The sequence below is a fragment of the Sesamum indicum genome, linkage group LG8, assembly GCF_000512975.1.
Source record: "Sesamum indicum cultivar Zhongzhi No. 13 linkage group LG8, S_indicum_v1.0, whole genome shotgun sequence".
Taxonomy (NCBI): Eukaryota; Viridiplantae; Streptophyta; class Magnoliopsida; order Lamiales; family Pedaliaceae; genus Sesamum; species Sesamum indicum.
In genome coordinates this window covers 15,306,930-15,333,266 of record NC_026152.1, presented here as the reverse complement: position 1 = coordinate 15,333,266, position 26,337 = coordinate 15,306,930, and the positions used below count along the sequence as shown (strand labels likewise).

Sequence of the window (26,337 nt, the reverse complement as noted above, 5' to 3'; positions counted from 1 at the left end):
TTTACATCTTATTACATATTGAATGTTATTCAAAATGTAAACTAGTGGATAAAATAAAATTGTTAAGGTTATAAGAAGTCAGTAATAATAATTTTGACTAATGAAATGACTTATTTGTTAGATGAAAGTAAACCTCAAAGATATTAGGTATAATTTCTCAAACCACATATGGTTTACGTATAATTATACAAAACTTACGGGGAGTGGAATTTAATTATCCCTTTAAATTATGTATATATATGAAATATGCTAATGTAAATGTATGATTCTCAACATGGGAATTTTTCTATTTTGTTAATTATTATCTTAAAAATGATATTAATATTTCCACTACCATAAGTGTGTAATTCTAATTATTTTTTTACACCATTTTAGAATAGAAACAACAGAAAGTTTTTGCATATATTAAAGAATACATTTACATTTTATTTAGGTGATTAGAAGAAAATTGAAGTTTAGTTCCCCTAAAAATAGCTCTTCTATCCGTAATACCCTTATTTTTTAAGGTAAATTACACTGACACATTTTAAAAATAAATTTAAATACACAAACACCTTTTATCTTTTATAAGACTAGCTGTTGTGACACGTCGTTTCTATATGTATATAATAAATAAATTTTCACACTTTAAAATAGATTTTAGATAAGAGCAATATAGACAAATCACTACATTATATTAAAAAGAAAAAAAGAAAACTAATTTATTAATTAAATATAATTTGAAAAGTTAAATAAGTTAATTATCTTATTAGTTTAAGGACATTTTTATTTTTATAAAAAATTAGTGCGACAATGTCATTAACTACCATTTATGAGTATAAAACCCATTTTTTTTATATTAGTATAGATAAATTACAGGTACACCCCCCTCAAAAAGTGTCAGTTAAATCTACCTTAAAAAGTGTTTATTATGTATTTAGATCTAACTTAAAAAATATCAATAGAATATATTCTATTTTTTGTTTTGATGTTTTCATATCGAGAGAGTTGAACAAAACCACTATACTTTACTCAGAAACGACAATTTGTAACATTCTTATAATTATTTTTCCTATTGTACTGATAATAGTCGTGAGTTGGTTTATTTTTATTTATTTATTTGGAAAATGTGATATATTAGTATATAATTTTTATTTTTATTTATAATATATTTTAAAATATAAAAAAAATATTTATATATATACGTAGCAACGATGTGCTACAATGGTTATTATTTTTTGAATTAGTGTTATTTATAGGTAATTTTAATTTGTAAAGAGAGGCTAAAGAATTAAGTCCAAAGGGATAACAAACGGGGAAAACCAAATTCATAACTAAAAATCTCAGAGGCGGAGGCTGTCCCCTCCGTTTACAGTGCCATCGCCGCCGCACCGCCACCTCCATTCTCCACCAACTGCATCCAGCTGCCGCTGTTTCTCTCACCTCAACCTTCTCTCTGTCTACATCCCGGTCTTCGTGGTGCCTTTTGCTGTCAACCTGAAGCTTTGTTCCTTTACCTCTTGTGGGCATTCGCAAAATAAAGTTTCGTCTCGTATTTTAGCTTCTGTGTTTCTTGGTTTGCTGCGAGAATTGCGAGTTTGAGCATTACGGGATTATAGGCTATGTTTCTTTTATTCTGTACGCGGAGAATTTGCTAGTAGATATTTGAAAACTGTTGGTGTTTTATTGATGAGGAATTTGGTTTGCTTACGTAGATATTAGAGTATGCGGACTGCTAAGGTCGATAAACAGTGTAGATAGAGTAATTTAATTATTTCCCTTTCCACAGAAGTTCATGCCTTGCAACACCGCTGCGTTCCACAATCCGCGGCGACAGCTTCATAACTGTCCGGTACTTGACGAGTGGTATGAAATAGCGCAGCTCTTTATTTTCTATCTTCTAACCAAGCTAATGGGATGCCATTTTGCCTCTTCACAGATGCGCAACCGACCCCAAACAGTATTCCGTGGTATTTTATCAACTTTTCCTGGAGTTCCCGGAAGGTGTTCTGCGTTTTCCTTGACTAATAACCATCTCTTCTATTCGTTTGGTTCCCGGTCTTCCTTTTCTACTGCCGCTCTAAGGACTACAGAAAAGCCCAGTCGGGAGTTTAGTTATAGAAGAAACCGAGAAAAGATACTACCTTGGCAAGCGTCAAAAGAATCACAGAGTTGTTACTTACAGGTTTCAGTTAATCAAGGAGTGGAAAGAAGTAGAAGGCTGAGAGGAGGTTCAGAAAGTGTGAGTGACATTAATAGGCTTAAATCGTATTCAGAAGTGCTGAGAAATTGCGCAGCTGAAATGTATTTGAATAAAGGTAAAGTGATACATTGCCGTATCATTAAAAGTGGAATAGAGCCTGATATGCACTTATGGGTTTCTTTGATTAATTTTTATGCAAAGTGTGGGGCTTTGGAATCTTCGTACCACGTATTTGACCAAATGCCGTTGAAAGATGTGGTGTCATGGACTGCTCTGATATCAGGTTTTGTAGCTCAAGGGTATGGGGTTGAAAGTGTTGAGTTGTTCTATGAGATGAGGAGGGAGGATGTGAGAGCTAATGAGTTTACTTTTGCCACTGTTCTGAAGGGATCTTCAATGTCGTTGGATTTGGAGTTTGGAAAACAATTGCATGGGGAGGTGGTTAAGATTGGTTGTCTTTCAGATGTTTATGTTGGTGCTGCTTTAATAGATCTTTACTCCAAATGTGGGGAGATGGAATACGCGGTTGATGTTTTTCGTATGATGCCTGAGAAAAATGCTGTAATGTGGAATACTTTGCTTAATGGTTATGCACAGGAGGGAGACGGAGAGGCAGTCTTGCAATTGTTTTCCAAAATGACAGAGCCAGAGATGAGGTTTAGTAATTACACATTATCTATTGTTTTAAAAGGAATTGCTAGCTCTGGTGCTTTTAGAGCTGGCCAGGCAGTCCATTCAATAGCGATCAAGATTGGGGGTGAACCTGATGATTTTGTCACGTGCAGCCTGGTTAATATGTATTCTAAATGTGGAGTAGCTAATGATGCCCTTAAAGTGTTTGAGATGATTAAAAGTCCTGATATAGTTGCATGGAGTTCGATTATCAGTGTACTTGATCAGCAGGGTCTAAAGGAAGAAGCAGCCAAATTCTTCCGCTTAATGAGGTGTACTGATATGACGCCCAATCAGTTTACCCTCTCCAGTCTTGTTAGTGCTGCCACTGATTTGGGTGACCTGCGTTATGGTCAAAGCATTCATGCCTGTGCTCACAAATTTGGCTTTGAATCTGATGATTTGGTAAGTAATGCACTGATTGGAATGTATATGAAATTTCAATCTATTTATGATGGGTACCATATCTTCAGTAAAATGACTAATCGAGATGTGGTTTCATGGAATGCCCTTCTATCTGGATTCCATGATGAAACTTCTGATCAAGGAATCAGGACTTTTAGGCAGATGCTTACAGAAGGTTTTAGGCCAAATATGTACACATTCATTAGCACGCTGAGGTCTTGCTCAAGCTTCTTGAATATTGAATATGGGAAACAAGTACATACTCACATAATTAAAGATAACTCTATCAATAATGGCTATGTCGGAACTGCTTTACTTGACATGTATGCTAAGTGTGGGTGCATGGAAGATGTGGAAGCAATTTTTAGCAGATTAATGGAGAGAGATGTCTTCGCTTGGACAGTTATCATTTCAGGTTATTCACAGACTAATCAAGGAGAAAAGGCTGCTCATTATTTCAATCAGATGCGGAGAGAAGGTGTTATTCCTAACGAGTTTACGCTAGCTAGCTGTTTGAGGGGTTGCTCTGGGATTGCAAGCCTTGAGAATGGGCGACAGTTGCATTCCCTGGCAATTAAGAGTGGGCAGTCAGCTGATATGTTTGTAGCCAGTTCACTTGTTGATATGTATGGCAAATGTGGATGCATTGATGATGCAGAAACATTGTTTTATGACATGCATTCAGGTGATACCGTCCTTTGGAATACAATTATATGTGCATATTCTCAACATGGGGAGGCTGATAAGGCTCTTCAAGCATTTAGGAAAATGGTGAACACAGGAGTGTTGCCTGATGTAGTTACTTTCGTAGGCATTCTTTCTGCATGCAGCCACATGGGATTAGTTGAAGAAGGAAGAAAGCATTTTTACTCGATGAGTGAATCTTATGGAATTACTCCGATTATTGAGCACTATGCTTGCTTGGTTGATATACTAGGTAGAGCAGGCAAATTCGATGAGGTTGAAAGCCTAATCGAGCATATGGAGCTAACACCAAATGCTCTGATCTGGGAGAATGTTCTTGGGGCATGTAGAGTCCACGGAAATTTGGAATTGGGTGAAATAGCTGCTCAGGAACTTTTTCAAATCAATCCCGAAACAGATTCGAACTACATTTTGTTATCAAATCTGTATGCTAGCAGAGGGAGGTGGAATGATGTTTCTAAAGTTAGGGCATTAATGACCAGTAAGGGCATAAAAAAGGAACCTGGGTGCAGCTGGGTTGAGGTTGACGCCCAAGTTCATGTTTTCTTATCTCAGGATGCATCACATCCAAGACTGTCGGATATCCATCAGAAGTTGGAGGACTTGGAAAAGAGAGTTTCTGAAGCAGGGTATGTGCCTAACACAAAGTATGTGCTTCATAATGTAACAGACAAGGAAAAAAGAGATAACCTTTTCCATCATAGTGAAAGGTTAGCTTTAGGTTTTGCTCTAATAAGCAAATTAAGTAGTGGTAAAATTAGAATCTTCAAGAACCTTCGTATCTGTGGGGACTGTCATGAATTTATGAAGTTCGTCTCTGGCACCATGAATCAAGAAATTGTAGTTCGTGATATCAACCGCTTCCACCACTTTCGCCATGGCTTGTGTTCATGTAAAGATTATTGGTGATTTTTGTACACTCTCTCAGACTGTTGACGTCAATTGCTGAAGTGAAGTCAAAGAGAAGTTATGGGCATACGCAACAGAATTTGGATTTTAATGAATAGCAGATCCTTCTCTTGGAAGTGTGATGAATTCAGGTAGTTTTGCTACCCTATGGTTTTGAAAATTTCTGTAAAGAGACCATCTGGATTAAACTTTTCATTGAAGCTTCTTGCCATTTACATAAGAATATTAGCATATTCGTCCAATTTGATTATGTTGGAGACAGAATTTTCTTCTGAGCAGGTGAAGGTGTATCCTTTGCAAGATAATAATGAAAAGTATTGCATATTGTATCACAAGGAGAAAAACAAGTACTTAATATAGCCCCCCCCCCCGCCCCGCCCCCCCGGGATTTTAGAATTTGTTTCTTGCTTTGCTGTGAGAAGTGAAACCTATTTTGGTGCAATTCTCATATTCAATCAATTGACTTGATTTTCCATTTTCCTTTCTTTTTTTCTAAGGAAACTGAAAAACTATATAAACCTCGAAATCCTAACTAGTTACTTTGGCCTTTGAGCTTTAATTGCTATGATAAAAATCATGGTATTGAGAACCCTAAACTATGTAAGGTTCCTTGATTATGAGCTTTACAGGTTCCAACTTTTACTTTTTGTTAGATTGTGTTTTTCTACATACTTAATATATGGAGTGAGCTTACAGGACTTTCATTTTTTCTGTCAATGCAGTGAAAAAGGGTGATTTGAAGACATGGGTTTCTGATAAATTAATGACCCTAATTTGGGCTAATCCCAGCCCAACTTTGTCCAATATGTGATAACATTCTGTAAGTTGGTGTTGAATGCTTAAGTCTTCTTAATATACAGCATACACATTTGTGGTATCTGTCTATATGTCTGTAAAGTACATATTTGCATATGGCTAGCACCAAAGTTAGAATAACTCAAGCTGTAGCAATTGGATAATATTAATTACATTTTCTTTAATGTTTAAGTCTTGTTCTTTGTTGCTACATTGACGCAGCTAAGTCCTTCTGAAATTGTAAATAAACTGGTAGACTTGAGAATCTCATTCCCTGCTGAAGAATTCGCGTTTTTGCCAAAGAATTGTTGCTAGAGTAGTGCATAAGACTTCAGGGCCAAATGAGAGCATCGCTAATCTTCTCACATCAATCTACATGCAATCATTTATTTTCAAACACTAATATAATACTAGCATCGATAATTATACTTGTTTGTCATCTGTATGCACAACAAGAAAGGAAGTGGCAGTACTTGCACGGAAACAAAAGACCTACAAGTTTTTGGAGGCAGATGATGAGGGTGATTATATGGTTCCTGTTGCTCCATTGCTTAAAAAGGAGGAAACTCGAAACAAGAAGTTCAGGAAAAAAAAAGTTGAAACTGAGGATAACATGGATGATGAGGTACTCATGCTTGTACTCTCATCTGCAGAATCTTTTTTGGTTTTTTATGGTAAGATTCTGCATCAGATCTTCTTGTATTTATGAGATGCTTTAGTTTTACTAAATATGATGGTGTAGGTAGTAAAAAATCGAGGGCAAGAAAAACGAGTAAAAAGCCGGACTTCCAATGAAAAATATGATGGTTCTGAGTTACTATTATATATGTATGAAAACTTTGGTTTGTTCTTTTCATATGTTCCCTATTTACGTCATTGGTCGATGTGTTTAGGCATTGAGTTTGCCTTGCTTTTGATGTATAATTGTTCCATCTGCAAAATTAAAGACACTCATGCAAGCACGCATGGAATCTTTATGAAAGAATCACATGGAAAATTCTTTCTGAGTACTTGATCATGCAAGTAATAAGATATATAGATCAAAGGACTAATATTAGGGCCCTGGCCTTGTCAACTTAGTTGCTCAACAGCCAACTTACTGAAAAATGCTTTAGCCATGTTCACAAGTCGGAGCTGCCCAGGGGCAGTCACACTATTCGCCTGCATCTGAGACTGGATGCCTTTTATATTGGCCGTCATGTTGCAGTTGATGTAGGTATGGTTCTTTTATCATCATATTCATGCTTATGCTTCATTGTATTTCTATTCTCAGTGGAAGAGTCCATCCCTCTTTCTTTTTCCATATACTTCTTTGCTGTGTACTTCTTTTTGTTTCACCTTTCTTCATTTATTTTTGTAGTCTTTCATTCATGGTTCTTTAATACTACATGCAACCTTTCTGGTTACGGTCAGAAGAAGAAAGACTGCGTGACCAGAGAGAAAGGGAGGAGTTGGAGTGTCATGTCAGAGAACGTGATGCAGCAGGAACCAGGAAGGTATAGATAATGAATTAGTTTCACTTTGTTTCTTGTCTTTGTGGATCTCTGCTGGGTTTCCCCTTTAAATAATCATTATTTTGCTGTTTTCAAGCATGCAGTTAGCTGGAGATTCACTTCTGTATTACCTAACTGCATATGCAAATGGAAACCACTGTGATTTGAACTGATTCAATTTTTTAACATGCAACAATTGACCAAAGTAGAGGTATTCTCAACTTGCCATAATTCAAGTGATATCAGAACCACTCAAGGGATTCGCATTTTTAACTAGTTGTGCATTTATGTGTTAGTTTCTATCGTATAACAAAGAAAATCACGCATCTTATAAATACTGTCCAAGTATTTTTCTTTGACTTAGAACAAATGGAAAATTTTGGATCCCATACTTCGATCTTTTGTCTTTAGAGCTGCGACCTGAGTACCAGAATATCTACATTAGAAATCAAACATTTAGAATGTTTAAAGATATAAACTTATTCATAAGCCTGTAGCTAAATACCAAAGGTATGGCGTGGGTCACAGCCCAGATAATTAAAATTTATGCATTTCCTTAACGTACAAAGTATTTGTCTAACATATCCTCGTGAGTCTTAAAATGCTTTGGCTTTTAAGTTTTCTTACCACAATCATCTGATGCCTTCCCCAATATATTACTAGTCTGTGTCGGCTGATACATTTTAATAAGTACCTGCCTGCAGGTATTTTGTTTCTTTCTGCTCTGTCTTTCCTTAATAAGTTTTTGGTTTTATTGTGCTTATGATCATACTCGCGGCAGTGCCTGTAAATTTTGTTTCTCGCTTTGTGCAGTTGCAGATCATAAGTTAACAGTGAAGGAAGAAGGTAAAAGATCTAATTTATATGATGCATTACATCTTTTTCTAAATATATATATATTTATACATCCATCAAGAGGACCCAATTTATTATGCAGATGCTGATGCATGTCATATTGACAATTTAGCTAGTGAATCTCCTGCACATGTGTTTTCTCCTTGTCATCTTTTCCGGTGAGAGTTATTATATCTGTGGAGTCTGGAGTCTTTTCATCATAACCTCAGTATTCAAAAGCTCCATCAGTGTGGTAAATGCCTAAATATTGGTAATTGAAACATGAAAGCCCATGTCTATATATATTCTCAAGCAGTGGGCACACCTGCTATAAGACATGACGAGGCCCTGGCCCCCTAACTTCTAAATTTAAAAAGAGGGTGGTGTTGGTATTAGGCTGGTGGTGGTATTTTAGAACTGAGGTAGGTTTGTGACTGCTTACTAGATATGTGTGCACATGCTTGAATGGTGGTAGAAGGCATGTCGGCAGTAATCTGTTTCCTTCCTTCTGATACAGAAGAATTACAGCCCTCCATACACACAAAATGTAGAAAGGAAAACCATGTAGTTCCTCTTTAAGATATACTACTCTTTTACCAACAAAAAAGAAAAAAAAAGAGATTTTTTTTGTTTGAATAATAATTTGAGTGATATGTTCATTCAGATGTCTTATTTGGGAAACTGATGGGACCTGTAGTTAATCTCAGAAAAAGTAATGTGACGTCTGTAATTATGTAAGTGTATAATGGAAGTTCTGTTGATGTTTTGTTTTCTTCTGTTAATGGCATACTTACCAGAGCGCATGGGTGGACTCAATTTATCTTGGTGCATCATCTTGCAGAAGAGACTATTTGGAGATCCAACGCTTTGGAGAATGATGGCGTTGATACGTTGAGGTTTGTCATATCATTGAAAATAACAATACTATATCCCATTCTAGGTTCTTGCTTCTGACCTACAACTACAGCTGAGTAAGCATACTGGGTGTCAACATTTTTTAAGCTCATGAACATAAACAAACGAGCTATAACCTGTTTGGCACGTTGAAGTTATATTCAAGAATTTCCCGAAGGAAGAGACATAGCTACTTTTGGTGGAGTTCCGTTGCAAATCAATGTCATATATGGTTAATGGTAGACCTGTGAATCAAAAGATATATTAGAAACAATTACTCGGTTTTTTATGTATTATTTTGTTGTAACATAATTAAATCTTCTCATCAACTAATTGATTAGTTTCTGTGGTAACTATCAGAATTTGTGAAGCATCCATCCATTACTCGCGAATCGATAGAAATTATTTCTGGAGCATCAGCACTGGAGGGCTAATTCAACTTAGCCTTCTGTCTCCTTATCTTCACTTGTAGACGGAGACAAAAAGTATTTGTAAACGACACTTCTGCTCTTGGCAACACCCTACAAAGCTTTCAGTTCAATGTATGTTTGAACGGAACCTGACTTCATACAAAAATTACAGTTGTTTGCTTTCAACATACATGAAATCCTGTTCATGATCTCATCTTTAGCATCTTTATCTGTGTTTTCACTCGGAAAAGCACCCAAGAAAGTGTTTTCACTTTTCACCTAGTTCTTGACAATGTATGTTGTAAATATATGACTATCAATCTCTAAGACAAAACATCAACATGAATGTGAGGTCTGTATTACCTTAACTGATTCAAATACTTGCGACGTTGCATTTGTTCCCCAGCTTCAGAGGCATGCTCTACTCTTAGAAGCGTTCTTGCGTTGTCAACCTAGCTGGGTGCATCACACTGTAAGGGATTTACTCTCAATTGTGTGTTTTACAAGAATTATGTCCAAAACATATCCAATCAAAGCCTTGAGAAAGTCCTTTCGGCCGGTCTGTCCAAGCACTTTCGCTGCGCATGTGTAATTTAAATCTTTGTTATACAAAAGAAATGGAACATAAAATGAATGACGATTTTTAAAACTGATACAATGAATTCATTTTAAGTATGTATGAAAAAAATTAATATTGACAGAACTAATTAATCAAAGAGAATTGTTATTTGTGGAAAATAGATATAATTAGAGCATTTTAGTAGATCCATATTTTGTTAATCGCGATAGCTATTATAATGTTTTGGGCCTTAATAAATAGCATGCCTGACCAATAAGGTTTAGCTTAATTGGCCAAACTTGATGGCGATAAGTCTATAAGTTTTTAATAATAGTTGTTTTTTTATTTTAGAAATAATTATTGATTAGATATAAATATTTGATATTAATATTGATAAGAGTTGTCATCACTTGATACTATGATGCATTATGTCTAAACAATGTTGGTATATAAAATTTTGTTTTCTGTTATTATATTTTAGGTATTTTATTAAGTAATAAGTAATATTTATCGAAAATTAATATCGGGTCAAACAAGTAAATGTTAGAACCAACAATAATTTAATATATATTTTTTAAAAAAGGTGAATATCAATAGAAGAAGGTAGTAATTATGAAAATTAAAAGTTTAATAGTTTAAATCATAATCAAAATGTTGAAAAAAAATTATTTCATTTACGGTAAATAAGTACTTTGAAATTACAAGTTGTTATAAGCTAGAGTCCTACTAAATATTTGGCCTCTTTCAAATTACGTATTTTGGTCAATTTAAATACATAACATCAAGTAAAATAAAATAAAATAAAATCGATATATGTAGATATATCATTCTAATAAATATGTGATTTGAGACACATAGATTTAAATATTTACAAAACAAATTATAAATAATTTTCTTTTAGCCTGCTTTGAAAGAAAAATTAAATATATTAAGTATTATAATAATGCAAATTTGACTAGCTGAAAAAATAGTCTCCAACTAATAAGATGCTAACGCATTCAATTTTTAAAATTTTATATTAATTAATAAATTATTTATTATTATTATAATATATTTTAAAATATAAAAAATTATTTATTATATACACGTAAAAATAAGTTACGACATAACCAAAAGATTCAATAACAATTTTTAAACAAAAAGAAGGTATCTGTTTATATAATTAGTAAGGATGTGAGAATCTTTGGGTACTATGAAATGGTGGATTGATTTAGATTATAGAGTTACCAATTTATTACAATTGAAGAACACATAAATCTATTTCCTCACCAAATTTTTCTCTCGATTCTCTCCGTCCGTTCTGCTTCCTACTGCTCGCTACCCGCCGCCGTTATCTAGTCTCCGCCTCTCTCCCACACAGCCTTGTCACCATCGCCCGTCTGCCACCCGGTTCTACTCCCCTGGACCTTGATCTGCCCCCCACCCCTAACACTCAGAAGCACCAAAATCTCCGCCGCTGTCTTTGTCACCGCAAGGTTCTTTCTGTCTTAACATCCTCGGCGGTGCACAGCTTCGCTTCTTTAACTCTTCAGAGGTATTTCGTAAATGAAGTTTCTTTATTTTTTCGTATTTTAGTTTTTGTTTATTGCTTTGCCGCGAGAACTGAAACTATGTTCAATCAATTGACTTGGTTTTGCGTTTCCCATTTTAGTTTCTTATTTTCTAACGAAACTGAAGATTATACAAACATCGAAATCCTTGTAGTTATTTTGGCCTTTTAAGCTTTAATTGCTATGATACAAATCACAGTATCGAGAACCCTAAAATGATTACTTGATTATGAGCTCTACAGGCATCCGGCGTTTAATTTTTGGTTGATTGCGTGTTTCTAACTGATTGATGCACACGCCCAATAACCTATGTAAACAATGTGTTCTGGAACTCGACATGTAGTTTGTAGAACACCGGAAGCTTGGATGTCCTCGCATTATGATTAATGTTCAGTTTACATGCATTGTGAATCCCTTCTTTTTACTTAAATTAAGAAGAAAGTTTAGCTATATTTGAAATACCTTATGCATTTGAATGAAGTAGTCCCGGAAGTAATACAATGATACACTTTCACTGTTAATAATACTTAGTATGTGGAATGAGCTTACATAACCTTCATTTTTCTGTCAATGCAGTGAAAATGGGTGATTTGAAGACATGGGTTTCTGATAAATTGATGTCCCTCCTGGGCTACTCCCAGCCTACTGTTGTTCAATATGTGATAACACTGTGTAAGTTGGTTTTGAATACTTAAGTTTCTTAATATACAGCATACACATTTGTGGTTTTTGTCTATATGCCTGTAAAGTACATATTTGCATATGGTTAGTACTGTAGTAGTTAGAATAACTCAAGTTGTAGCAACTGTATGTTCGCAGTTTCTTTAATGGTTAAGTCTGATCTATTGTTGCTATAACGACGCAGCTAAGAAAGCTTCATCTCACTCTGAGATTGTAAATCAACTTGTTGACTTGGGAATCCCATCCTCTGCTGAAACGTTCGTGTTTGCCAAAGAAATTTTTGCTAGAGTAGAGCATAAGACTTCTGGGCCAAATGTGAGTGTTGCTAATCCTCTCACATAAAATTACCTGTAATCATTTATTTTGTGAAACACTAATACGATACTAGCATCCGTAATTACACTTGTTTATCAGCTATATCAACAACAAGAAAGGGAGGCGGCAATACTTGCACGGAAACAAAAGACCTACAAAATTTTGGAGGCAGATGATGGGAGTGACGACATGGTTCCTGTTGTTTCATTGACCAAAAAGGAGGAAACTAGAAGCAAGAAGTTCAGGAAAAGAAGTGAAACTGAGGATGACATAGATGAAGAGGTACATGCTTGTACTTTCATCTATAGATGATGGTTTATGGATGAGTACGTTACGGCATCAGATCTTCTTGTATTTATAAGATGCTTTAGTTTTACTGAATTTGATGATGTAGGTAGTGAAAAAAGGAGCGCAAGAAAGACGAGTAAAAAGCCGGACTTCCCATGACGAAAATGATGATTCTGAGGTACTATATTAAAGCTTTATTCTGCAATGTTGGCTTGTTTTTGGATTATTCTTTTTATCTGATCTCTATTTACGTTGTCGTGCCATGTGTTAGGCATTGACTTTGACCATGACCTTGCTTTTGATGTATAATTGCTCCATCTGCAAAAATAGTGACATCCACGTAGAGCACTCATGGATTGTTTTTAGATAATCAAATGAAAACTTACTTTTGAGTACTTGATCATGCAAGTCACAATATTATAGATCGAAGGAGTGAAGGACTCATTAGAATCCGGGCCTTGTCAAGTTAGTGGCACAGCAGCCAATTTACTGACAAATGCTTAAGCCATGTTGAGGAGCTGCCCAGTGCAGTCGCACTATTCATCTGCATCTGAGAGATGATGCTTTTTATATAGGCCATCCTATAACACTTGATGTAGGTTTCTGCTGGTTCTTTTATCATCATAGTCATGCTTATGCTTCATCTATTTCAATTCTCTCAGTGGAAGCCTCCCATCTCTTTTCTTTTTCACTATACTTCTTTGCTCTATACAAGTTTTTGTGTTTTCCCTTTCTTCAATTATTTTTGTAATCTTCATTTCTTAGTTCTTTAATACTGCGTGCAACCTTTTCTGGTTACAGTCAGAAGAAGAAAGACTGCGTGACCAGAGAGAAAGGGAGGAGTTAGAGCGTCATATGAAAGAACGTGATGCAGCAGGAACCAGGAAGGTACAGATAAATGAATTATTTTCACTTTGTTTCATTCTTTGTAGATCTGCTGCTATGCTTCCCCTTTAAATGATCATTATTATGCTGTTTCAGGCATGCAGTTAGGTGGAGATTCATTTCTGTGCTACCAAGCACATACACTTATTTACTTAACTAAACATGCAAATAGTCCACTGTGTTTTGAACTGATTCAATTTTTTTACATGCATCGATTGGGTACAATCGAAGTATTCTGAATTTGCCATAATTCAAATGCTATCAGCACTCATTCAAGAGCTTCTCGTTTATAACTGGTTGTGCATTTATTTGTTAGTTTCTATTGTATAACAAAGAAAATCATGCATCTTAGAAATGCTGTGCAAATATTTCTCGTTGACATTTACGTAGAACAAATGGAAAATTTTGGATCCCCATACTTGGATCCTTTTGTCTTTATAGCTGTGGCTCAGGTACACAATACCTATATAATAAATTAAAACCTTTTGAATGTTTAAAGATATAAACTTATTCATTAGCCTGTTGCTGCATATTAAAAGTATGGCATGGGTCACAGCCAGATAGTTAATATCTGCATGTTTTGCTTAACATAGGAAGTTTGTCTAACATATTTATGTGAACTTAAAATGTTTTGGCTTTTAAGTTTTCTTACCACCATTGTCTTATGCCTTCCCCAATATATTCCTAGTCTGTGTTGGCTGATACATTTTAACAAGTACCTGCCTGCAAGTATTTTGTTTCTTTATGCTCTTTGTCTTTAATACGAACTCCTTAATAAGTTTTTGGTTTTGTGCTTAGACTTGTGGCAGTGTCCAAGAATTTTTGAAACTTGCTTTCTTAAACTGTTCAACTCATTCTTCTTCTGTTTTTATCTTTGTACAGTTGACAGATCAGAAGTTAACAAAGAAGGAAGAAGGTAAACAATCTAATTTGTATGATCATTATGTTTTTTTTAAATATATACACACGTGTGTGGAATCTGTGTTTTGTATATGCAGTGATTAAGCAACAATATAATATTCAAACCTTTCCATCAAAATGTCCAAATATCAAGCGTTTACTAGGGTGTATGCATCCACCAGGAGGACCCAATTTATTATGCAGATGCTGGTACATGCCATATTGACTATTTAGCTATTGAATCTCCTGGATACATGTTTTGTCCTTGTCATCTTTTTTGGTGACTGCTTATTAGCTTCTATGGACTGTGGAGTCTCTTTTATTATAACCGCAGTTAGTGAAAGTTCCTTCAGTGTGGTAAATGCCTAAATATTGATAATTAAAATTCATGAAAGCCCATGTGTATATATATTGTCAAGCAGTAGGTGAACCTGCTATGTAAACTGGAATAAGGTGATATGGGTGATAGGCTGGTGGTGGTATTTCAGAATTAAGGTAGTTGTGACTTCTTTCTAGATGTGTGCACATGCATGAAATGTGGTAGAAGGGAGAGGCCAAGTGTGTGTGCACTCGTCTGTTTCTTTCCTTCTAACACAAAAGAATTACAGCCCTCCATACACACAAATGCAGAAAGAAACTCCATGTAGTTCCTCCTTAAGATGTACTAATTTTTACAAAAAAAAGTTGTTTTGTTTTTAAAGTTTGAGCGACACCGGTAATTAACATGTCTTATTTGAAAACTGATGGGACCTCTGTAAGTGCATGAGTGTATAGTGTAAATGTTGTTAATCTTTTGTTTTGTTCTCTTAATGACATACTTACCAGAGCACATGGATTGACTCTATTTATCTTGGTGCACACCTTGCAGAAGAGGCAATTCGGCGATCCAACGTTTTGGAGAATGATGGCATTGGCACATTAAGGTTTGTTATATCATTGTCTTAACAATATTCTATTCTCTTCTAGGTAATGATGGTCTTGCTTCTGATGTACAACTTGTTGAGCTTATAGGGATTCACTGAAATTTCAACTCTCGACCACCAAATTAGAAACTATTGGCCTATGAAGATTTCTGATGATTGAGGTTTCTAGAATGATAGTTTTACTCCTTTTTCAGGTTGTACCTGCAATTTGGGAATATTATTTCTCTTTCATTTGTTTGGCAACGCTGACCAATTTCCAGGAAATTCTTCACTTATGTATGATATAAAGTATCGATGCAGATTTCCAATATATATCAATTTGATGTTCCCCATCTGGAATGGAACTTGAGTTCAAAGAAAAATAGAAACTTTGATCATGGTTGACAAACCCAACAGCATTTTGTGATGCACTCTAGAGTGTTCACTATTTTGGCCATAGCTTGATATCTATTACTGCATTCTTTCTTCTCTGCCAGATGCAATTCTTTTTTGATTCTCTTTCAGATAATAATGTTATGTTTTGTTTTTGTGTTTCAATGCAAACAAGCACTTACTTTCTCCATATTTATAGAATTGGTGGCATTTGTAATTTCGTTTCATTATTTGACCATCAAGTTCAAGGGGGCACATCAATGACGTATGCCCCAAGAGAAAATCCCAGGATGATCTTGTACAATAAATGGTCTAAGTCAATGGAAATGTCATGTTTAGATAGAATATGATCCGAAGGTATACACTGAATACTTTTGGGCACTGCTTAGCTATGAAGCTTCTGGTGCCAAAATGTCTTGGAGCATTTAATTGGCCCAGCATACCATTATAAACCTGATTGCAGTCTAATATCTTCAGGACCTGCATAAGATGTGTTATTTGTACAAGACCAGTCTTTTTCCTATTGGCTTATTCACTTACATTATCTTCTCCTCTGTATCAGGAAAGTCTCAAGGCAAGAGTATTTGAAGAAAAGGGAGCAAAAGAAGTTAGAAGAGCTTAGGTAATGATGTTAAGATGTTGGTTTCATTTGAAAGTGGATGTAATTATTCTTGTTTCACTGAATTGTTCTTTATACATTTCTATTCTTTTTGGGATAATCAAGAGATGATATCGAAGACGAGCAATACTTATTCGAAGGTGTGAAGCTGACTGAAGCAGAGTACCGTGAGCTGAGGTAGATTTATGTTCAATCAAATTTCATTGATATCAAGAATTCTTTAGTTATCACAAACATTTCCATCGGTTGTTATTCTTGGAGTTTCACGAGTAATATTTGCTTTGCTGTTGTTGATGCTATGATGCGAAGGATGTGTTTTGGTGTCTTATTTCTCTAGAGATTGCTTTGATGTAATCAATTTATTTTCTTAAGCGAAACAGTGAAAAGACAAGGCAATTATGCATTGTCGCAACTTTCAAAGATGACAACATATCAATTTAGTCAACAAAAACAAAACAGCGGGAAAAAAGCAAGTAATTTCGCATTTACCCATTTTATGAGATGACATAATTAGTTATCATCTATATAATTGTTTTATCTTCTTATTTCTGGATAACAGATTATCGCATTAAAAACATGCGGTTTGTGCTCCTAATGTTTGTTTACTCTTTCTATGAATACCAGGAAGCTGTGTTAATATTCAAAATCTAACTGTGCCAGGCTAAATGTAGGTAAAACATGAAACTGTACAGTACAGTTGCATGCATGTAAATGTACTACTCCACATGTAATTAACACTTTTATTGTCTAGCTCACACTATTCTTTTATATTTCTTGCCGCTTCCCCTTTTGAAGTCCTGCCTAAGTAAAAACATTTGCTAAGTCTGAATGTGAAGGGAAGATTTAGGAATTGCTCAGGCTTTTCAATAGTAAAAAATGTCAATTAGATGATCTTTAAGCATGTTTGCTGTCCATGATCAGGTGAATATGTGCTGAAGTTCACCAATTTTATATCCAAACATTTTATAATCTATTTACCTTCCTCGGCGACTCTTTCAGCTACCATGTTCATGTATAATACTCTGCTGTTTGGTATTCTTCCCAGTTCAGTTTGCAGGAGATTAGGTTGTAGTTTACCATTTCAATTAGCTCATGACATGGACTTGTTAAGTTTTACCTCCTGAAGTGACTGTGCTGTTAATGGCAGAACTTCTCTCTGAATTTCAATGCAACTGTATCAGTTCTTAAACTCAAACTTGATGCCCCACTTCTGCATACTTGTTTATGATAAAAATTGGTGATGTTTACATTGTTGCTCCATCATTTACATAGAGGAATGTACGACTGATATCAGAAATCTTTGATTTTGGCAGGTATAAGAGAGAAATATACGAACTCGTCAAGAAGAGGACAGAAGAGTCTGATTATACAAATGAGGTGATTAATTTTTCATCAAATATATGTTTTTAAGTGTTATTTTTACCAACCATTTGTTAACTCTCTGTCCCGACTGGCTGTTCTCTTCACTTGCATGGAATTGTATATTGCCCCAGTTGTATGTACACATTTGATATAATATTTACACATGTATGGTATGCGACGTATACACTTTGATTTTCCAATATTTGATTATTGTGTGTAAAGTTAGAGTTGCAGCTAAGGGCTCTAGTGGGTATTTTATTTTGAGTTTTGATTGGCTGTAGTTAAATCCTATTAACTATATTTTTTGTCATGATAATAAATTTCACTTGCTTTTAGTTGATTACTTAGAACATTTCTCGATTTTGTTGTTTTTGGTTGCAGTATAGGATGCCTGAAGCATATGATCAGGAAGGTGGTGTAAATCAAGAAAAGAGATTTGCTGTGGCATTGCAGCGTTACAGGTTCGTTTCAAGATGTAGGGCACTATATGTCTCTAGAAGCAATAGCCTAATACTACCATTGAAACTCAAGTACACAGTCGTGAGCACAAGCGAGACGTTAAGTAAGATATACAGGAAAGTTCTTTGACTTGCCTTGCATCTTCCAGGGATCCTGCTGCAGAAGAAAAAATGAATCCCTTTGCTGAACAAGAGGCATGGGAGGAGCATCAGATTGGTAATTCTCGAGTCATTTGTCACTTTCTTTTTAATTGTCAACTTATAGTCTTGAATTACTAATCATATGACCATCACATTTCAGGTAAAGCAACACTCAAGTTTGGATCTAAGGATAAAAAGCAAAAACATGATGATTATGAGTAAGTTTATAGTTCATAGCGCACTTATCTTAGATGAGATTTGCATACACCACCTGAACCACCCCTCCTACCTCCTGAAAATGAACAACATGAGCCTATAACAGCACTGTACAAGCTTGCTTATCTACTTTTGGGTAGGAAAACTCATTGATGGCTGGGTGCTCCTCTTATTATTATTATTTTTTAATTCTTTGTGTAGGTTTGTGTTTGAAGACCAAATAGAGTTTATAAAGGCAACAGTTATGGATGGTGTTAATGTATGTACAACTCTGTGCACAACACAATATGATGTCCTTGAAAGTGGTTGAGGCAACTTTACTTGATAATAACTTCATCTTGTTCTGCAGGTTGAGCAAGAGTTAACAGAAGCTCCAGAGGTGTCTGCTGCCAAAACAGCATTCGAAAAACTCCAGGTTTGTACTTCTAGCATCCTGCTTTTCGGAATTCTACTTCAATTCCAGATTTGTGAGTATAAACATGTTTAGGAACATTAGCTCCTCAAATCTGATATTTGGCATTAAAAGTAATGATTTGATTGCAGAAGAAGTTGGCTAAATGGTCGGGTTGATTACATGAAGCAAGCCTGTTTGAAACCTTATTGCCCGCTCTACATCTGGCATTGATTTGCTGCTGGATGTATCTCCTTTCAATAGAAAAAAAAAAGCAATTTCTTATAACTGATGAAGAATGAAATAAAATTCACTTCATGTAATTAAGAGCTAGCAATACTTTTTGGTTTTGGTAACAACAGAAGAAACAACAAATTCCACGATCAAGAACTTACATTTTTAAACTTTTTCTTCCTTTTTATGACAGACTCCGAGAACCACAACAAAAGCTTTCTCATGTATATACGTTGATGAAGTTTTACAAGAAAGTTGGAATGCCACTAAGAAACAGTTCTATCAGAAAATTGGGGAATAAGAAAAGGACATATTTAACGTTCTGAATTTAAAGGACCTTTCAAATGGGACATTTGTAAATTGTTCTTGGCTTATGTCTGATTAATGTTGTGCTATGTGGTATTGACCTTTCTGTTGGTCCTTCGATTTTCAGAATGACAGAAAGACTCTGCCAGTCTATCCTTATAGGGATGAGTTGCTTCAAGCTGTTAATGATCATCAGGTTTGACAATTTCATTTTCAGTTTCATGTGTTTGATCTTGTAATTGTTTATCACACATGATGACGTATTCATTGATTCATATATTATAGGTCCTTGTAATAGTGGGAGAGACAGGTTCTGGCAAAACTACGCAGATACCTCAGTACCTTCATGAGGCAGGGTACACTGCACGAGGAAAGGTACAAGGGTTTATCCAATCCTATTCTCATCTTTTACGGATCATGAGTAAGAATTCCATTTGCATATTTTGCGTTAAGTCTTGCTTGATTCAAATGAATTTATCTGGGCATATGCAAAAATTGTCCTTGTATTAATTTCATATTTGCATGGCCAATAACTTGTGGAGCTGCAGTTTTACTAATTTTACCATTTTCATATTATTCATTACGATGCAGATGGACATGCTTTTATAGTTGATCACATTCTGAAGCAAAATTACAATGTCAACAGTTTAAATTGCATCCAAGTTTGTTTGTCTGTTAGAAACGTCGTGTTTCAATGGAGTAGCTAAATTGATTTTTTAATTACCAGAGGAATGCATGCAAGTCACAGTTCCCTTTTATGTATTTGGTTTCTACTTTGTTGCCTCTCTACTCAAATGTATGTCAACTTCGTCTTTCCTGCAATGCTAAGAAGATCATGTTTATTTAAATTTTCCAATTTTCCCCATGATTATTTGATTTATACTGGAAAAAAGTGCTTTTGCCTTTACACTTCATCTTAATAACATAATTAACCGTATAATCCCCTAGGAGTTCTTGTACATGAATTTTCTCACCAAAACAAGTTAGTTGACATAACAGATTGGAGTTTTAGTTTTTGTACTTTGTCATATGGAGAAGTCTAACTTTCAGGTATTCCATTTAAGAAAAGCATATATTGGGAAATAAATGTTACTTGGGTCTCTTAGAATGGCAACTACCATATCTGATCAGCGAAATAGTATTTTGTGAACATATGCTGGTGCTTTTATTTTAAACCTTGACAATTGTTAGTCTCAGCAACATAATACTTGGTGCACCCATCTTTAATTTCCATATATTGTTTGCATATCTTTTGAGGATATTGAAACCTTCATCAATTTGTTTTGCTTGATTCATACTGGTGATCTGAATGTCCCATTTATATTCTTTGCGATTGAATGTAACATTTTAAGAATAGTAAAAACCTCTGTATTTGAGTTTAGTTGATCTTGAATTTGTTAAATTGGTATCATCTGTCAACAGATCGGATGTACCCAGCCACGCCGTGTTGCTGCTATGAGCGTTGCTGCTCGAGTTTCTCAAGAAATGGGAGTAAAACTTGGGCACGAGGTATGTCTTCTGCTTTTACCATATTGCTCTTTGGTTGGCTGCTTATTTGTATTATCAACCAGCTAATGATGGGAAAACATTCCTTAGTTGAGATTTTGCTTTAAGCTGTTGAATAGTAATCATGGCAATTCCATGAAACTTAACTTGTTTTGTACATGTGCATTTAATTGCATAAAAATTAGGTTCAACTTTGTATATTAAAGAATACATGATTTGATTTCATTTCCTATCAATTGATACATTAGAATGGTGTCTATTATGGCCTGTGTTCCCCATGTCATTTTGGTTTTGTTTGCCAGTTCCAAATTCTATCTCATGTTTCAGCTGCCCGAATGTGCTGTATTAACTCATGCACTTTGTTCCCTTTTAAGGTTGGTTATTCTATTCGATTTGAAGACTGCACTTCAGAAAAGACAGTTTTAAAATATATGACTGATGGAATGTTGTTGCGTGAATTCCTTGGAGAACCTGACCTTGCAAGTTACAGGTGCGTGCCAGCTTCAGAAGTAACCGTGTGATAATTTCCTATGTGAGTTGTAACAATTATTTGTCCTATAATTTTCAGTGTGGTGATGGTGGATGAGGCCCATGAAAGAACTCTCTCCACGGACATTCTATTTGGCTTGGTTAAGGTGAGATTTTGGATCGCTTGCTTTGGATGTTTTCTGGTTTTGGACAACCTCGGTAAACAAGAATTTTTAAAACTATTGATAGAATTTTTGGCTGATAGATAAACTTTACTAGCGGATGGGCTTGTGGATAGACCGAAGATAACTCTAGGAAAAAAGTATTTGTTTCAGCTGTTAATCCTAGCTGAAGAGTCCTCTTTAAGAAGTGCTGTTTCTCTTATTGGGATGATGTTGGCTGTATAAATTTGTTTTTATTTTTTATGGAGGAAGAAGGAATTATGTTCTGAGATCGTAGCAAAATATTAGAGGAGTTGCATTAGCAGCCAACGAAGAAACATGAAAAAGGAAACAGGAGGACTGCAGAGTGCATGTGCACTTGGAATTAGAGTTTTCTCCCTCTTTACAATGAGTCTGCTTTACTTCCTAATGTTTGTCTTGGTTAATATGCAGTACTTGTTTTACGTCAGTGTTTCACCGGTTGTTGTGCTATCTCTTTCATGCTCGCATTAGTCGAACTATACATAAGCCATTTATAATTGTACAACCTGTAACCTTTCTCACTTAACCATCTTTCCCGTGATAGGATATTGCTCGGTTCCGCCCTGACCTCAAATTGCTTATTTCGAGTGCCACTCTTGATGCAGAGAAGTTTAGTGATTACTTTGATTCTGCTCCAATTTTTAAAATACCTGGAAGGAGATTTCCTGTTGAAATACATTATACTAAAGCCCCGGAAGCTGATTACTTGGATGCTGCTATCGTTACTGCTCTTCAGATTCATGTGACACAGCCACCAGGAGATGGTGACATTCTAGTTTTTTTAACTGGACAGGAGGAGATCGAAACTGCTGAGGAGATTCTTAAGCATAGGACTAGAGGGTTAGGGACAAAAATAGCAGAACTCATCATATGTCCTATTTATGCAAACTTGCCGACAGAACTGCAGGCTAAAATATTTGAACCCACTCCTGAAGGGGCACGCAAAGTTGTCCTGGCAACAAATATTGCCGAGACATCATTGACGATAGATGGGATCAAGTATGTCATTGATCCGGGTTTTGTCAAGATGAAGTCTTATAACCCTCGGACTGGAATGGAATCATTATTGGTCACTCCAATCTCAAAAGCATCAGCTAATCAACGGGCAGGTCGATCTGGAAGAACAGGTCCTGGGAAATGCTTTCGCTTGTATACTGCTTATAACTACTATAACGACTTAGATGATAATACTATTCCTGAAATACAAAGGACCAATTTGGCAAATGTAGTGCTTTCTCTCAAGAGCCTTGGCATCAATGACCTGCTTAACTTTGACTTCATGGACCCTCCACCATCTGAAGCTCTGTTGAAGGCCTTGGAACTGCTTTATGCTCTGAGTGCACTTAACAAGCATGGCGAATTGACAAAAGTTGGTAGACGGATGGCTGAATTCCCGCTGGATCCTATGTTATCCAAGATGATTGTTGCTTCTGACAAATACAAGTGCTCTGATGAGATCATATCTATTGCTGCAATGCTGTCTATTGGAAACTCAATCTTTTATCGTCCTAAGGACAAGCAAGTTCATGCAGACAATGCCCGCTTGAATTTTCACATGGGGAATGTTGGAGATCATATAGCATTGCTCAAGGTTAGTGCATTTTGTTTTTATCTGTGATTCATCTCATATTCATTTGTATGATTTTGTGATGTGATGCACATATATTATTTGTTTTAATCTTTTCTATTAATAGTTTTACACACTTAACAGTTATTGACTCAAATTTGTTATCTTGAAACTGAGAAATGAGCACTTGGAGCTACTGATGCAACTGTTCTCTAAGAAACAAAAAAATGTGTTGTTTAAGTAATTTATTGAGTCCGATCAAACATGATTTCAGTAGTCGTAGAAGTTTCGTAGTTGCAACTTTGTTAGTGCAGGTCTTATAAGACACCAAAGTTCCAATGTTTTGACCTTTGATAACGTTTCTTCATCAGGTGTATAGCTCATGGAAGGAAACCAATTTTTCAACTCAGTGGTGCTATGAGAATTATATCCAGGTAAGTTGTGATAATGTAGTGTTCTTTTTCCAAAAGCGCTACACCTTTTTGGTCATCAATTTGCTGCTAATGAGAGGCCTGGTCGCTTCTGATAATGTTGTTAAGTTGTTCTAATCACGTGATCTTATATTGCTGTTAGATAAATCACATACTACGCATAGTTTAGAGTCTGTATGGCGTTAAAAACACGACTTCTTGGCATAGTAGCTTGTGAATTGATTTTCCTGCAGAATGAGGTCTCATATCATGGGTAGGGAGGGAAGATGCAGTGGAGCAGTTAGATGTTGTCTTTGACCTTTGTCGAAAATTAAATTCTTAAGTACGACGATTTCTGTATTTCAGGTCAGGAGTATGAAAAGAGCTAGAGATATAAGGGATCAGCTGGAGGGGCTGTTGGAAAGGGTCGAAATTGAGTTGATATCGAATTCAAATGATCTAGACGCAATAAAGAAAGCCATAACTTCAGGGTTTTTTCCCAACTCAGCAAAGCTACAAAAGAACGGATCATATAGAACTGTCAAACATCCACAGACTGTTCATATTCACCCAAGCTCCGGTTTGGCACAGGTGAAACCATTTTTCCATTAAATAGCTAATGGTAATATTTGTTTGCCTTGCATCAAAAGTTTCTAGAAGATTTTGTTTCTGATGTGGGCCGACCTAAGAGTTGTTTTCTTGAGGATAAGTGTGTTTATATTTGGAAAGAAGAATCTGGAGCTAAGGATCTTAAATGACTACAGCAGCAGTGGATTTCAAATCCATCTAGCGAATGAAAAGATAAAATGATTACAAGAGGACATGCTTGACCCCTGCCCACCAGAATCTGCCCTTGCTCCCTCCTCTACTTCCCAGGAGATGCCTCTGCTCCCTCCTCCTACTCTATACATTGTCTTACCCACTTTTCAGCCCCTCAGACGTATCAACATGTATTATGCATGTATGTATGTATGTAAACATATATGCATGCGGTCATATGTATGCATGTGTATATTTATATGAGTAGATTATCTCTGTGCATGTTTAACTGAGTCAAGTATTTGTGAGAAAGAATTTGAGCCAAATGTGCAGTGTCGCTTAATTTTCTCCTTGTTCAGGTATATATATTTATCCATATATGTATATATATCTCAGTATGTATAGACTATAGATAATCTCTATGCATGTTTAACTGAGTCAAGTATTTGTGAGAAAGAACTTGAGCCAAAGGTGCAGTGTCGCTTACATTATTTTCTCCTTGTTCAGGTGCTTCCGAGATGGGTTGTCTACCACGAGTTGGTTTTAACAACTAAGGAGTACATGCGGCAGGTAAGAGTTTACACATTTCCAGTACTTTATTCACTATTTTGTGTATATGTGTGCGCTTGCTGTTATGTAGCTTACATGTGGAGTTTGACGTACAGGTGACCGAACTAAAACCAGAATGGCTGGTGGAAATAGCTCCTCACTATTACCAGTTGAAGGATGTGGAAGATAGTAAGCAATCCCCCCCCTTTGTTGTCACTTGTCAGTTCGTGTGCAAGTTCATGTTTGCTTGTTCCATTATGCTGCTTAGAATTATTGTTGAAACATATACAGTTGTGATACATTATAGTTGTGATAAAGCTGTTAGCAAGAAAATTCAGTTTCTGGTGCAAAGGTTCTCGTGCTTGTGCTTCTGGAAGGGTAAAGATGTTATAGTACAGTTAGCGTATCATAATGAAACGATCTTTTTCTCCTGGTAAAGAGACAGTTCATATTTCCTGGAGACACCACAATGAAAGTCAGATCGCATTACATGAAGCATGAAAATGATTGTGTTCTCATATACTATTTGTCAGTCTTATGTCATCACAACGGTCCAAGATAAACTTTGAATCCTAAGTGAACTTTTCATCAAATGTATACTATTAGGCTGAATACCTTTCAAACTTCTTAATATGCATGAAGTACAACCCAGGTCCAAAAATAGCAATGTATTTCTTATATATAAAAATATGCTTGTTCTGCTGAGCTTACTTACAGACCTCTTCTCTGCAGCGGCATCAAAGAAAATGCCTCGTGGTGAGGGTCGTCTTCTTAATATGCATGAAGTACAACCAGGTCCAAAAATAGCAATGTATTTCTTATATATAAAAATATGCTTGTTCTGCTGAGCTTACTTACAGACCTCTTCTCTGCAGCGGCATCAAAGAAAATGCCTCGTGGTGAGGGTCGTGCATCTAAGGATTGAGACTGATGGCTGCTCACGTCGTCTGAAATCACATGTTACAGCAGGGGGATTTAGGCCTTGGTGCAACGGCATTTGCAGAAAGAAAAGGCCGGCCAGGGTCGTGCATCTAAGGATTGAGACTGATGGCTGCTCACATCGTCTGAAATCACATGTTACAGCAAGCGGGTTTAGGCCTTGGTGAAACGGCATTTGCAGAAAGAGAAGGCCGCCCTCTTCATTTCAGAAAACAAATTGTAAATACAATTTTGTAGGGTTATTTGTACCTAAATGTCTTGTAACTCTATTTTTCCAGCTCTGTTGTATAATTATACTGGGTTGCAGAAGGTAATGTATTAGTCTCTTAGGCAAAGGTTCCTTTGCAAATGCATCAATTCTTAGCTGCTTTGGTTACTTTAAATTTGATTTCAACAGCTTACATTAGTATTATCTATGGGGGTTTTGTAATTATAAA

The 26,337-nt window shown here is 35.8% G+C and overlaps 1 protein-coding gene across 18 annotated transcripts; it reads left to right on the top strand.

The window, feature by feature from the left end:
* On the top strand, nt 1,258-26,235 carry LOC105168850 (pre-mRNA-splicing factor ATP-dependent RNA helicase DEAH1). Of its 18 annotated transcripts, XM_011089020.2 has the most exons (27): nt 11,045-11,392; nt 11,985-12,080; nt 12,274-12,404; nt 12,504-12,686; nt 12,799-12,870; nt 13,494-13,580; nt 14,460-14,493; nt 15,346-15,400; nt 16,335-16,394; nt 16,497-16,568; nt 17,705-17,768; nt 18,135-18,214; nt 18,361-18,428; nt 18,513-18,570; nt 18,770-18,827; nt 18,918-18,983; nt 19,627-19,695; nt 19,785-19,874; nt 20,922-21,008; nt 21,380-21,495; nt 21,574-21,640; nt 22,221-23,267; nt 23,615-23,677; nt 24,020-24,244; nt 24,920-24,982; nt 25,078-25,150; nt 25,837-26,235. In XM_011089020.2, exons 2-27 carry the CDS (start codon nt 11,990-11,992, stop codon nt 25,884-25,886), a joined length of 3,129 nt encoding a protein of 1,042 aa, XP_011087322.1. In that variant the 5' UTR covers nt 11,045-11,392; nt 11,985-11,989; the 3' UTR covers nt 25,887-26,235. The 18 variants fall into 18 exon arrangements, 3 of the variants coding, with proteins under 3 accessions (XP_011087325.1, XP_020551258.1, XP_011087322.1); XM_011089023.2 differs by lacking the exons at nt 11,045-11,392; nt 11,985-12,080; nt 12,274-12,404; ... (1 more) ...; nt 12,799-12,870; nt 13,494-13,580 and adding exons at nt 4,868-5,004; nt 5,596-5,693; nt 6,125-6,884; nt 7,029-7,164; XM_020695599.1 differs by lacking the exons at nt 11,045-11,392; nt 11,985-12,080; nt 12,274-12,404; ... (1 more) ...; nt 12,799-12,870; nt 13,494-13,580 and adding exons at nt 4,868-5,004; nt 5,596-5,693; nt 6,125-7,164.

Excerpts from the sequence above, each read along its gene's own strand:
- LOC105168850 (XM_011089020.2), top strand. The coding sequence starts at position 11,990 with ATGGGTGATTTGAAGACATGGGTTTCTGATAAATTGATGTCCCTCCTG. Across the intron at positions 16,395-16,496 it reads AAGAAGTTAGAAGAGCTTAG|AGATGATATCGAAGACGAGC; the intron begins GTAATGATGTTA and ends GGGATAATCAAG. Across the intron at positions 21,641-22,220 it reads TTCTATTTGGCTTGGTTAAG|GATATTGCTCGGTTCCGCCC; the intron begins GTGAGATTTTGG and ends TTCCCGTGATAG.